Source organism: Gymnoscopelus braueri (assembly GCF_963280865.1).
Source record: "Gymnoscopelus braueri genome assembly, chromosome: 19".
Classification (NCBI taxonomy): Eukaryota; Metazoa; Chordata; class Actinopteri; order Myctophiformes; family Myctophidae; genus Gymnoscopelus; species Gymnoscopelus braueri.
The window spans coordinates 35,941,592-35,955,613 of NC_137621.1; the positions used below are offsets into that span (position 1 = coordinate 35,941,592).

General features: G+C 40.2%; 1 protein-coding gene across 2 annotated transcripts; it reads left to right on the forward strand.

Moving 5' to 3' along the window:
- The first annotated feature begins 382 nt into the window (after nt 1-382).
- LOC308074031 (protein LBH) lies at nt 383-9,610 on the forward strand. Of its 2 annotated transcripts, none has more exons than XM_080413369.1 (4): nt 383-513; nt 3,438-3,525; nt 7,423-7,618; nt 8,203-9,610. In XM_080413369.1, the coding sequence occupies exons 2-4, from the start codon at nt 3,439-3,441 to the stop codon at nt 8,274-8,276; spliced, it is 357 nt and encodes a 118-aa protein (XP_080269495.1). In that variant the 5' UTR covers nt 383-513; nt 3,438; the 3' UTR covers nt 8,277-9,610. The 2 variants fall into 2 exon arrangements, with proteins under 2 accessions (XP_080269495.1, XP_080269496.1); XM_080413370.1 differs by having other exon boundaries at nt 461-513; nt 3,421-3,525.
- Nucleotides 9,611-14,022: the final 4,412 nt, after the last annotated feature.

Consider the following 14,022-nt stretch of genomic DNA (forward strand, 5'->3'; position numbering starts at 1 on the left):
GATTATTATTACAAACATAGGCCTACATTACCCACTTCAGACCTATACATTTGGCCTTTGAAAATAGAAATGTGACGCATTGCGAGCTTATAGATCTGCTATTTTCAAAAGATATATATGTGAAAGCTTATGAAATGGGACATTCTGCATAATGAGTACTTTCTACTTTTGGTACTTTACCATACCAACACTTTTGTACTTTTACTCAAGTAACATTTTGAATTCCGGACATTTAGCCTACTTGTAACAGAGTATTTCTTTATACTTTTAGTAGGCTATCAATAAAAAGGGGGGGGGAGTACTTTTTCCACCACTGTAACTCTCACTGCGCATACTCGCACACTTGCTGCGAGCGGCAACTTCAGTCAGAGCCTCTACTGTGAAGCACTGACAGCATCTCTGTCATCAGTGTGATGAGTCTGGAGAGGAGAGCAACACTCCACTGAATCCGGAGAGGAGAGCAACACTCCACTGAAATACTGGATCTTCCTCCGAGCTCTGAACTGCAAACAGGTATGTAATCGAAACGGACCGTTATATCATTGAAATAAGAAATAAAATGCCTGATATTTTTTATTTGACTTTTTCTTTAAAAGCGACTTAAAGACAAACCAGTCTGTAATATAGTGGTGTCTCTCAAAAAGCACACTTGGGTGAGCTTTCAAACATAGGTCTTTACTGGTAGACAGACAGTAGACTTAACATGTAGAACTGACGCAGATTGCACACTTCCAAGGCTTTTAAAAGGGACCGTGCATTGGATATCGGTAATCAGCACAGGTGCAAATAATGTTCCTAATCAGTATACTGTTCTTTCACATAAAGACACTACACAGTCAACTAAAATAATTACTCAACTAATAACCTATAGGTTTTCAAAACGTGGCAACCCAGCGTTATTGGCTCTTCTTCAACTTTGGAAGCTAATTCGCCATTTAATTGATTGAATAAGTGATTTAGAAGTTATATTTTATAGGTTGTATTGATTGTAATATGTGGGCAGCACAACTCCGCAATAATCTGGCAGAAGATTAGATTATTTGCCCATTTCTCTACGTGCAGTAATAATAGCCACTACGTTTGAGGGAGCATCAAAGCGGTGCAAAAACATGGCGTTATGTCGTCAGCATTCATACCAACAACCAGTGGTGGAAAGTAACTAAGTACAATTACTCAAGTACTGTACTAAAAAAAAAAAAAAACTTTACTGGAGTAGGGCCTATTTCCATTTTTCTATACTTTTACTTCTACTCCACTATTTCTCAGAGGCAAATGTTATACTTTTATTCCTCTACAATTATTTGAAAACTTTAGTTATACTAGTTACTTTGTAGATTTGGATTAGTATTACAAAACATAGCCTACATTAACCACTTCAGCCCTATATACATTTCAGCCATTTGAAAATAGCAAGCAAATCTACAAACTTTGTGACACATTGTGAGCTTGTATATATGCTTATGTATGTGAAAAATAAATAATAGTACTAATAATAAACTCAACTGTCTCTCAATAAGGATGGGTTATTATTACAATTCCTAAAACTAACAATATTTTTTGTTTGTTTGGGAAAATGTAATAACCCATCCAAGTATTGTTAGAGGACAGTTGAGTTTATAATAGCTAAGTGAACATTCATCACTGCCTCCTTGTTTGACATAGGCTAAGAGCATGACTGCCCTTTAACCTAATACGTAATTTCACACTGAAATGGGGTTGATCTTTTTTTTTCATTTTTTTTTTCAATGTAACAGTTTATGTGGTAGAATAAGATTACCTGCTGTTAATATGACCAACAGTGCCTGGATAACTTTCTTCAGACAGCCAAGATAAATAAAAAATGGCTTGAGTTTAGAAAAGTAATTGTTATTTATTAACCAGGACTTTGTATCCCCAAAAATACAGTGGGCTGTTACTGTAAGCAACAGGCTATTGTAGTGCTACCTTTTGAAACCATTTCCCTTGACACGGGATAGGCCTACTGTATAAATGCTGACACCACACCAATGTGACCACATAAATTGCTTGCGAAGAACAATATGTGCCTTTGATGAGGAATAAAGGCCCTATTGTCTCACTGCCATGGCATGCTGCAAATGAAGGACAGCAACAATTCCAGGTTTAGTTGGAAGTCTTACAACAGAAGCCAGTCCTATCATCAGTAATTGCCACGTATGCTACACATGAATACCCCAAAATCAACTCCTTCGCACACTGTGGCAAGTGCACTTGACTACTCAAACAATCAATGGCATCAAATCTAGATTGCTTTTCCCCATGGCAACAGCAACTGCCAGTTTGATTGTGTGGAAAGTGGGATCACTGCATCTGTCTGAGTGTAGTTCTGTTCAGAAAGAGACATCCATGGCTGGAGAGTTTTAAACAAAAAAAGATATTCCAATTAAAATGATGACATGATATGTCTTGCCTCAAGGCACCAGGGCTACCGGTTTGAGTTAGAAACATTCACATGGCTGGTCCTCACAGGCAAACAGAACACAAAGAATGAAAAGGTTACTATGTATTAAAATAAAACAAATATGCACCAATTTGTTAAAATAACATAAATGATTTTAATAATTTCCCATTCAGTATAGTATTCACTTTCATAATATAGAATTTACCAATGAAAATACTACAATTACCAATAGACTATATTAAAGGTATCATGACATTCATTTTCACTTTTTTTATTTTCAATGTTTTATTTGGGGTTTTATGACCTCAATTACACCCAAAAAACCTGAACTTAAACTTAAAACTTTTTGTACACTTTTGAAGGACCAGGACAAAGACTTTGAATGTGGTGTAAAAGTGAATGTCATTAAACCTTTAACTTACATTCATACAAATATCTATTTAGATAAAATGGCACAATAAATTAATATGGATTAATTGGCCAGTTGCAAAGACACCTATTGTAAAGAAATATATAAAAAATATTTTTCTGTTATCTGTCACATTACATTATGCTTTGTTTCCTTATTGACCATCACGCAATAACTATCACGCAAAAAATAATAGTCTAGGAAAATAACTTAAAAAAAGCTACCAACTGTTGCCTCAGTGTTCTCTTGCGGAGTACAAACGGAAGGACGTCGGTTTAACCACTTAACCACTTAAACCCCAGTTGAGAGCTTGTCGATCCGCTGTTTTCAGTGAAGTTATTAAGTATAGAGCAAAAACAGAAAGGTGACTAGTATATAGAGCCCTGAGGGACTCCGTTCAACAACGTATGTGATTAAAGTGGGTAGAAATAGCCGATTTATAAGCTCACAACGCCTTGTGTAGTGACGCATTGGGAGCTTATCGATGGGCTATTTTCGTTGAATGTTGGCCCCAGAATAGGGATGCCAATGTTCAAGTGGTTGAACAGAGTAGTCCCACAGCACTGATTGTTAATTGCTCAACTTTCACAAGCTTGATTCTCTCTCTAGGATGACTGATGTAATTAATTCACTGGAACCAGGAAAGGAGGACTTTGTTGGTGGAGCAGAAGGGGATCAGGATGCAGTTTCCTTTCAGGTATGTGCTTTATTTAAGCAATAAGACATGAGATAAGAGTATTATTACATGGTTATTGGCAATAACCACGATACAGCACAACCTCAAGTGTTTTATTGCTTTTATACAACAGTTACCAGCCAAATATAGCATATAATCTAAATGTAATCATACTGTAATTGTGGGCAATTAGCAAAACATATATCTCTGCTGTCCGGCAGAAACCAGTTCCTAGGAGGTTTTGTTCATCATTGATAAGAACAGCTAAATGGACCTCTAAGCTCGCTTGGCTGGTTTAGCAGAAAGTTTGAGGATCCAATGGAGTTAGCTGGTTTTGTCAGAAGCGCTTTTTGATACTTTTCATTGGTTCAATATTTTTTTTAATCAACACACAGACGTAAGGGGGTTTAATAGCACTGATTTATGGAAAGAAAATGCAAAAGCGGAAAAATTGAGTTGGTTTCTGCCGTACAGCAACGATTTTGCAAGTGCCATCTCTGTTCCCCTGGAAATGCATGGGGTCTGACTTCAGATTTAAACAACGTCAACCCAAAGCCGCCCCGCGTCGACATATGTGCTTTGGTTACCGTGGTAACGATTTTGGCGTCATGACGCCATGACTTTTATCTTTTTGTGTTCTTAAAATTCTTTATTTTCCTCTGACACTGCAGATAGAACCTTGTGAACCCATTTTCTGCCATGCCGTGAGATATGTCTTCATATGTTGCCTTGTTCCTGTACATTCCTACAAGGTTACTGCGTTCAGACTGAGACGCATCTTTAGAAATCAGATTTGAATCAGATTTGAAACCACCTCTGAATGTGGCTCAAGTCGGATTTGTACAAATCGGATTCCATGTGACCTGTCTCTGTTCAGACTTCATAAAACAAATCGGATTCCAATCTGGATATGGCATAGATCTGATTTGGGCTGGATTTGGCTGCCAGTCTAAACAGGGTCTTTGTAGAGCTGGTTATTTTGACTGCACACCTGTTGTGCATCAAGCTAATCGATGCACACAGGATAAATTATCTCTCTCCTCACAAAGAGAGGCCCTCTGACATAACAGCATGATCCATCTGCCATGTCTTGTATTTCTGATTTGCGCAGTATAACTAACAAAGTAGAAACAAAACAAGCACAACTCGGTTCAATGATAGCTTAAGTAGTTTTGCAGGGTGCACGGCTCCACACGCAATGTAAAACAAGAAATGCCAGCACTCACAACTCGAGTCCTTCTGGCCGAAACGCATTTGTGTCTGCCCATGCCATATACGTATATCTCATAGAAGTACCAGAAGGTGAGTGACTCGTGAGTGCTGGCATTATCTATAACTAGGCTACTAAGACATGGTAAGCAGTGGAATGTGTGTTGCTTTGGTTTCCTTCAGATTATTGCAGGCAAATCCAAAGTGCAGTCTTTAGGAGTGTTCTCCATGCTGTTATTTGCAGGTGATCATGCCTGATTTGTCTATTCAGACAGACATTGATAACCTATCTGCATTGGTTGTTGTGGCAACAACGTGAAACCTATAGGCATGAGCAGGCCTACGTAACAGTTCAGACAACAACATCAGCAACTGACGGAAGAAAGGAGAGCTGTCACCTCGCCCTTCATGCCTTATCACTCTAGTCATGATGCACAACTCCTCGGGAGGAGGCTGATATAACAATGTTACATGCAGCCAGCAGTCATGGCAGACATTTCTCCATTTCTTCCACACTGCTAATGTTACTGTACCAAAACCCTGCGGTCATTTGTTCCTTACGAGGTCATCTGTTCCTTATGAAGGCTGTCAAGATCATGACATTTTGGATGATTGTCATACAAATAATTGCGATTTGTGATTTAATTGTGTTTTCGTAGTACTAAACATTGGAACATATACATAGAAATTACACGTTTGTTGCCTTTTAAGCTTTGTAAACAAAAATTGCACAGGGCAGATATGACAAATAAATGATAAATAACTAGAAAATGTGCACAGGTCTCCGCCAGGCGAGGTGGTAAAACTGTTCCTGATTAATTCTGTCTTACCTATTTATATTACATATTGTGATGTCACGTGAAGCTTGACCAATGTTAGGTGTTCACAGACGGACGGACACACACACCTTCGGCCTGGCGGAGACAATAATAATTAATATACAAAGCCACTGACATGAAATGACTGACTATGTACTATGGACAGAAAAGGCCATATACAGGATTTAATAATTGTACACTTTAATACATTTTCATTGAATGTTGAATGTGACGTGTTGTGAGATTGCGTCTAGATCTGCTATCTTTGCTATTCATTCATATTAATTTATATCTGATTCATAATGTCGGGGTTTTTGTCAGAGTACCCGTTGTACCGTCTGTGTCCCTTTTGTGACCATATATGGAGATATCTGTATCTGTTGGTCTACCTGTGTGCCTTTTATGCCCATTTGGAGATCTCTGTATCTGTCAGGCCGTGTACCTTTTATGCCCATGTATGGAGATCCCTGATGTCATCAGTATATGCCCATATATTGGCATGCCCATATATGGGCATATCGGTTGAAGATTGCATATCTGAACTACTCGACAGCGAGCACCGCTCTCCCTCGAGTCCTTGCCAATGCGTGCGGCGAGTTTGAAGTTGGTCAGTCCCATCTGCACATGACCATATATGGGCATAGCGGTCAGATCTGTGGCTCTGGACAACCCATCTTCATACCTGTATATGCCTATATATGGGCATATCAGGTTTTTTTATGGTTATGTCTGAGTCATTGTGACATGACCACTATGGAAACAAGTCCCCAGGACGTTTTTGTGTTATCCTTTTAGCTTAATGTCTGACTGTACCTCGTGCTGTTTACATTTCTGACTAATAAAGTGTTCAATCAATCAATCAAAAAATGCTTATATATGGGCGTATCGGGTTTGCTTATGGTTATGTTTGAGTCAGAGTGACGTGGCCGTGGTCCTGTCAATATATATTCCCCATAATGCTCAAAATAGGGATGCCAGGTTGAAAGTGGTTAAAAGACAAAGACAAGGACGTGGAAGTAATAATATTCAGTTAATTTCATCCAGCTGCGTTTGTAGAGATGAATTGTAACAATTCTAACAATTATGCAAAATAATTGCAATTAGCTCAAATAATTGTGATTATGTAATAATCGTGACAGGCCTAATTGCCTACTGCTGAGTCCTGCCACATTTATATTATTTCTAAATTTTTATCCCGCGATTTTTGTAACCCATTTTTTTCACCCGGTGCCAATTTCCTAAGTGATCCTGGGCGCTACACCCGCCCTACACCAGCACTACACCAGTCCCCCACAGTAGGGAGGCCAGGGCCGAGCTCATGCTTCCTTCAGGCATGAGAGCCAACTGACCTTCTTGTCACCTGACAGGAGGGAGTTTCCCTGATTGGACGTAGCGCGTGGAAGGAACACGTTATTCCAACCAGTTCCCTTCCCCTCCATCAGGCGCCCCGGCTGTCATGGGGGTGGCGGTATAGCGACCAGGATTACTACATGTTTTTGTGAGGGTATTAACTACCCTAGGAGACACGGGGAGAACATGCAAACTCCACACAGAGTAGGCCCTTTTGCCAACCCCACCTAGGGTATGGGCGCTGATGCGGAGGAGAAGACACGCCCCCAGACACGCCCCCAGCGCCCACAGCGTCCCCCGGCGGGAATCGAACCCAGGACCTTCTAGCTGTGAGGCGACAGCGCTACCGACTGCCATTTATATTATTTGATGCCATTTCTGTTTTTATCGAAAAGTATTCATTTCACAGCCTCAGCCGTTCTTGGTTCTTTCATCTAACATCCATTATTTGCAATGTAACCTCCCTGTTATTTTTCTCAAGGTTTTGTTCTGTTAATAAATGACAGCCCAAACATGAAACATAACCTTGTCCTCTCAACAGATCTTCCCTGGTTCCCATGAAAGGCATCCAAAGCTGTCTAAAAGGCTTCCTTCCATTGTGGTGGAGCCCACCGATGGAGCTGAAGTGGAGAGCGGAGAGCTCCGCTGGCCCCCTGATGACCCTGGCTCTTCAGAGACCCAGACAGAAAAACGGATCTGCAAACACACTGCTCACAGCACACAGGACCAAGCTGCAGGTGAGGTGGCATCATAGTGTTAGTGATATTTATTTGTGTATGTGCCAGAGAGACAATACTGTATGCATGTGGATGTATTATTTTCTTAGCCATTATTCTATCAATTACCTTTTTGATTAATTAAATAATCAAGTGCGAGAAGTGCAAAATTAGCTGTATTTTGCCAATAAGTGCAAATAAATAAATCTGCTCTTCCTACTATTTCTGAAAATGTATTTAAATCAATAATATTTTTAAAATCAATGAAATGGCTTTGTTTGATTAATTGTTGCATCCCTACGGTATGTGGAAGTGAGCTGGCATACTGTGTGTGTGTGTGTGTGTGTGTGTGTGTGTGTGTGTGTGTGTGTGTGTGTGTGTGTGTGTGTGTGTGTGTGTGTGTGTGTGTGTGTGTGTGTGTGTGTGTGTGTGTGTGTGTGTGTGTGTGTGTGTGTGTGTGTGTGTGTGTGTGTGTGTGTGTGTGTGTGTGTGTGTGTGTGTGTGTGTGTGTGCGTGCGTGCGTGCGTGCGTGCGTGCGTGCGCGCGCGGGCGTTCATACAACCGCACAGTTGTATGGTTCTACCATCTACCTGTTATTCTTCCAGATGAAGGAGAGTTGGAGTTTGGGGTGGATGACTGTGATGAAGAGGCATCTGGAGAAGCGGAGGACTCCAAATGAACTACATTCCTAGTCTAAACTCTACTGTAACTGTGAGTGGGCCCAGACTTGAATAGATAGAGACAGTCTAAGACACAGTGATTCTCAACCTTCTTGATTTCAAGGACCCCCAGTTTTATTTGGATAAGGCCACTGGACACCCATTTGATACAATGCATTTTTAATCTCTGGACCCTCAATCCACTGTAAAATCCTCAGGGTGAATGTAACTCTCAGAGTGTACTAATGGAACCAAATGGGCCCCTAAGGGTCCATTTGGTTCCGTTTGTACAGTCTCTTGAGTTGCAGATCCATGAGGGACAATTTAGTTCATAACTATCAGTCATTTAGCTGGGTATGTCCTGGGGGTCCCTAGACCCCCCCATTGAGAACCACTGGTCTATGAGACAGAGGACACCTGGGATGGGGAGGGACAAGGCAGGAGAGGAGCAAAGGGGAATCGCACACTTCAACTCCAGGGCTTGGAGTGTTGTTCAAATACATGTTGACTTTACAGAAGATATTATGTTTAGGTTTTATGTCATTTTTACTTTATCTTCATTTAATGACAAAGTTGCATTGAGGAAATACATTTAAAAATGTTTAAGCTTCAATTGCTAACTTTCATGTCCTAACCTGGTCCCCTGCTCAAGTGCTAAATCTTTTACTGTTGAGTATAATGGAAGGTACATTTGGGAAGGCAAGTTATTTTCATTTGAGTTTCATTCAATACCTCTTGTCAACCAGTAGTGGTCCTACCTGGCCACAGGATCTAGATGTCTCAATAGAAGAGCAGGATGACCACCTCCAACAACTGCAGTTGTGTGTTAACACACTCTACCATTCAGATTGGTTAAAATAACATTTTAATCACACACACACACACACACACACACACACACACACACACACACACACACACACACACACACACACACACACACACACACACACACACACACACGTTGGGTTTTGCTCAGGTTATCAGAATGTACAGGGTCTTATTATTAAATCCCCTCATCATTTAACTTCAATTTTGAATCTTAGACGGGTTGTGGCCTAGTTTGTTTATGCTCACAATTCCAACAACGCACTTTTGATATTGGAAACAAATCCCACCAGGTTGCAAAATTTGAATCATAAACAACTTGAACCCTACAGTATATACTTTGTTGATCGTACTCAACCACGGATCTATACTAAGCCCCCTTATTTTCCCCTTCTACTCCAGGTATCCTTTCTGAAAATAACCTAATCTACAAGCTCACAACGAGTAAATCCACTATTTTGCCAAATGTTTCATGCCCCAGAATAGGGATACAAGGATTCTAAACAATTTTTTTGCACAAAACAAATACAGCAAACAAACTAACCTATATGCCTCTCTCTTGCTCCAAGCCCTCATTGTTCAGACCAACACTGATTAACATCTGCATATTGTGACCAGAGAGACGGATGTCCCTAAACGCTGTCTTAAGTATCTAGTTCACATGTGCCATAATGCTACTGGTAGCTACAGTAACTTTTCTTTTTACATTTAACATAAATGTAAATTACATCACTCTGATAGGTAGAGATGCTGAATGCTTCAGTGACGTTCTCAGTGATCCATAGTTATAGATCCTCTTGTTGGTGATGATGAATCTGTGTTTATTTTCTAACGATAGCCAAAATGTTTTGAGGAATATAATTACAAAAATCTGTTTCTTCATTGTGTTACACTGTGTATACAGTTTCTACTGTAGATTTGGTGTGGAAGGGAATGTAATGCTTAATTTACAGTATGCTCCATCATAAGGACGGTGTTGCGCACCGGAAATAACAGAAGCATAGCTTACAGATTAGCTTACTATTTTTGGCGCGCGACACTGTACGATGAGGAATAAATGGGGCTCAATGGTTGTGACTGTTTTTTTCCTTTCTCGTCTATGTAGATATTGGAGCAAAATCTTGAAACAGTTTTTCTGTTAGTGACTTAATAATATACAATATAGAAATAAAAACAAATAATATTTTAGGTGTTAGTAGCATCACTAGTATTTTTTTTATAATGGAAGACAATTATTACACAATAAACCTTTTCAAAATTCCTTGACCATTGTCTATTTTGTTACCACCAAGTTATTTGTGTTGTTCTAATGCTGTGTTGTAGTTGGAACCAGAGGGGGTACCTGTACTTGTACCTGTACTACTAAAAATATATGTAGATCCTACACTCATCGGACAACAGATTGGCAGTGGTGGAAGTTCTGTGCACATGTATACAGTAGCTCAATAGGTAAAACAGGGCACAAAAAGATTTGTTCCTTTGTGGGTCCACCCACATTATAAACTTGTACACTCATGGCATTGATGTTAATAAATGGCGTGAAAGGTGACTGCACATGTGCCATCATGTGAGACAATAACAAACATTTCTTTTTTTAAGTGAGACTGAGTGGGAGACAGTGTACATTGGGGTGTCAAACTCATCTTGGGCCACAGGCCGGTTTGGTCAAAATTTCACTGGTAGGCACACCTGGATCCATGGACGTTGCATGCAGGGCTGTTAACGGCAACCTTTCATCTTACTCTACCTTTCATTGTCGTGTGTGTGTGTGTGTGTGTGTGTGTGTGTGTGTGCGTGTGCGTGCGTGTGCGTCCTTTTGGATTGAAAAGGTCAAGGTCACAATGAAGGTCAAAATGTGCCTACATAATTGAAAGACAGAACAAGCAATATTGGTCTGCCGGGTTTGCATCCGCAGGTGCATTTGTTTATTCCTATTGTATGTGGTAGATTTTCTCAGACAAACACTGCTTTGCCACCAGACTGGAGGCTTTGGCATACTTCCACCCTCCCTGTCCCCATTTTAGTCTCTGATTTATGTGGCTTGTCTCCTAGTTATTCAAGGAGATAAAACATCTGTTTTAACTTGGTTTCTCCCAGGCCAACCTAAACTGAATGTGCAAAAAGCCCACTTGCTTTTTCAGGAAGTGAAATCATTTGAGCTCCAGGTGAAAGCAATGACTCCACACTAATCAAAAAAATATATTAATCAGATGAAGACAGCAACACAGGTTGAAGAATGCTTTTTGAACCTTTTGAATGATTTTTGAACCTTTTGAATGCTTACCCTGTTTTGTACATTCAATGTTCTCCACTCTCTGTATCCCTTAGTTCTATCTCCTCTCGTCCCATCTCCCCATCGCTCTCTCTCTCATGTGTGCAAACAGACAGGACACAAGCTTAGTGCTGCCAAAGATAGTTTGATAGCTTGTTGAGATTGCTATCGTCGGAAACCTTATGTATGTCCAAAACCTTTACTTGTCAGGAAATGGAAACATAACCTGTGTTCCAATGGATACAATGTAGTTATTATTTAGTCACAAGCTATTAATACTTTCTAGTAGTTAAATATGTATAGACCCTAATACAGACTTAATCAATATAAATATTTCAAAAATATAGCAAAAATAGCTGAGCATATAGATCATCTATTTTATATATAGTACACACACACACACACACACACACACACACACACACACACACACACACACACACACACACACACACACACACACACACACACACACACACACACACAGATTGAAATACAAGGTTTCTGCCCGACAGTGATTATATGGTCTTAAAGGTCAGATTGGTCTCTTGATCCAGACTGCAGGATGGATGGATGGCTGGGTTCTCCTTTTTAGTTTTTATATATCCCCTTTTTCTTTCCTCTGGATGTGACCTTTCTGATGACAGCCCTGTGAAGAGCACTTCATCGGTGCAAACGGGGTCACCCCTGGGAAAATGAAGGGCTCTGGAAAGCAACGCTGTGAGAAGGGAAAAATGCAACACCAATTAGCTGTCAAATGTCACAAGCTGTTTTCTCAGAAAGTGACGCTAGTTTGAAAATAGCCAATCTACAAGTTCACAACGCAATGTGCCTCGTTGTGAGATAAATGAGCTTGTAAATCGTCTATTTCCAGCGAAGAGATTTGGTGTACTAACAATGTTTGTATTAAGTGTAGAGGGTTTAAGTGGTTAAAGATAGCTTATACAGCGTCTTGTTTTTCTATTCATGGTTGCTGAAGCACCACCAAGAGCGGAACATTTCCATGGATTTACTGTATACTATTGCATGACTTTTACATGCAGAACTTGTACTTGCATCTATCCGTCTGTATGTCTACTGGCCTCTTTGACTGAATGTCAATGCCTCCTTAGCTATATTTGTATCTACAGTATGTGCCTCTCTATATCTGTCTACATCTATATACTCTATTTGTGATATTATTTCCTCATCCAGTCCATCGGCCAGTCAGCTGTTCTCTTAATTTCTCTATTATGCTATTCCTTCATCTTCAATTTTGAACAAGGACACAGTAGACAATGGCGTGTGAGCTACAGTCCACTTGCAAGTCTCAAGTGTTTTTAGCGAGGAAGTGTCTGTTTTAATGATGTCAACGTGTTCCGTACCGTACCAGGACTCTCATCTCCCTCTCCTGCTGTCATCAAACGGGTCTTTCAAATGTGTTCGTGATAGGCCAAGGTAACCCACCCACTCACCCTTCATCTCCGGCTACCTGCAGTATATTGTGTTCTTTTTTTAATGGACAGCTGGCAGTCCACTTCCCGATGTATTCCTTTGTTTAAAAAGCAGACAGGGAAGGGAAGGACCAGGCACAGTAAAGCCTAATTTATACTTACAATTGAATTAATTTTCAACTGAATGTCATGACTAAAGATTAGCCCAAAGGGTAGTAAAGCATACATGTAAGTATAGGCAGAGCTTCCAACATGCACATCATACTGTACATCTGTTTCTACTTTTTACTTTGCTGTATTACTTTACTATTGGAGCAAGACAGGACATGTGTGTTAACATCTCCAGTAATGAAAACATGAAAAACAATGAAAGAAACATGTAAAAAAAAATTGTCTATAAAAAACAAAATTTTGAAAATGTATGTTATGAAAAAATGCACATGCTGCCATTGTGTCATTACACGATTGTAATGACACGATTGTAATGACACAATTGTGTGGATAATACTGTACGCACGCACGCACGCACGCACGCACGCACGCACGCACGCACGCGCACACACACACACACACACACACACACACACACACACACACACACACACACACACACACACACACACACACACACACACACACACACACACACATATGGCACCTCCAGGTTACTCCAGTAACCTTTGCTATGAATAGTAAATGTCACCATAATCCATTTTAGATAGGGTTGCTCCGCAGGTGGAATCCCAAGTGGGTTGGTAGGTAGAGTAAGATGAAAGGTTGCCGTTAACAGCCCTGCATGCAACGTCCATGGATCCAGGTGTGCCACCACATGCCATAGCGGATACTCTTAAATGGGCATCATCTGGAAAAAAGACTCACCTGGATACTCAAAAAGCCCAAATATCATCCCTGAAGGGTTTTGTTGGTGGACTGGGGGAAGAGATGGATTCCCTTTTGGCCCTACATGTAAGAAACTGAAGGTTAGATCCTGTATACATTTGTTTTATAAGCAAAATTTTTATTTTTGTCATTGAAGCTACGAGGCACAGAGTTGGTTATGTTGGTTTCAGGTCAGGAAGGGGTAAATGTATACCCACAAAATACAATCCTCAGTGTTAATTTAACTCTTGAGTGCACAAATGTGCGTCCAATTGGTTACACTTGTACACTCTACAAATGGATGAACTGCTAAACACAAACTGTAACTGCTAAACTATCTCTGAGCACACATCA

What these genes read in the sequence shown, in the direction of transcription:
- LOC308074031 (XM_080413369.1), top strand. Translation starts at nt 3,439, where the DNA reads ATGACTGATGTAATTAATTCACTGGAACCAGGAAAGGAGGACTTTGTT. An exon ending in AGGATGCAGTTTCCTTTCAG is followed by an intron (nt 3,526 to 7,422) that starts GTATGTGCTTTA and finishes TCCTCTCAACAG; the next exon opens with ATCTTCCCTGGTTCCCATGA. An exon ending in CACACAGGACCAAGCTGCAG is followed by an intron (nt 7,619 to 8,202) that starts GTGAGGTGGCAT and finishes TTATTCTTCCAG; the next exon opens with ATGAAGGAGAGTTGGAGTTT.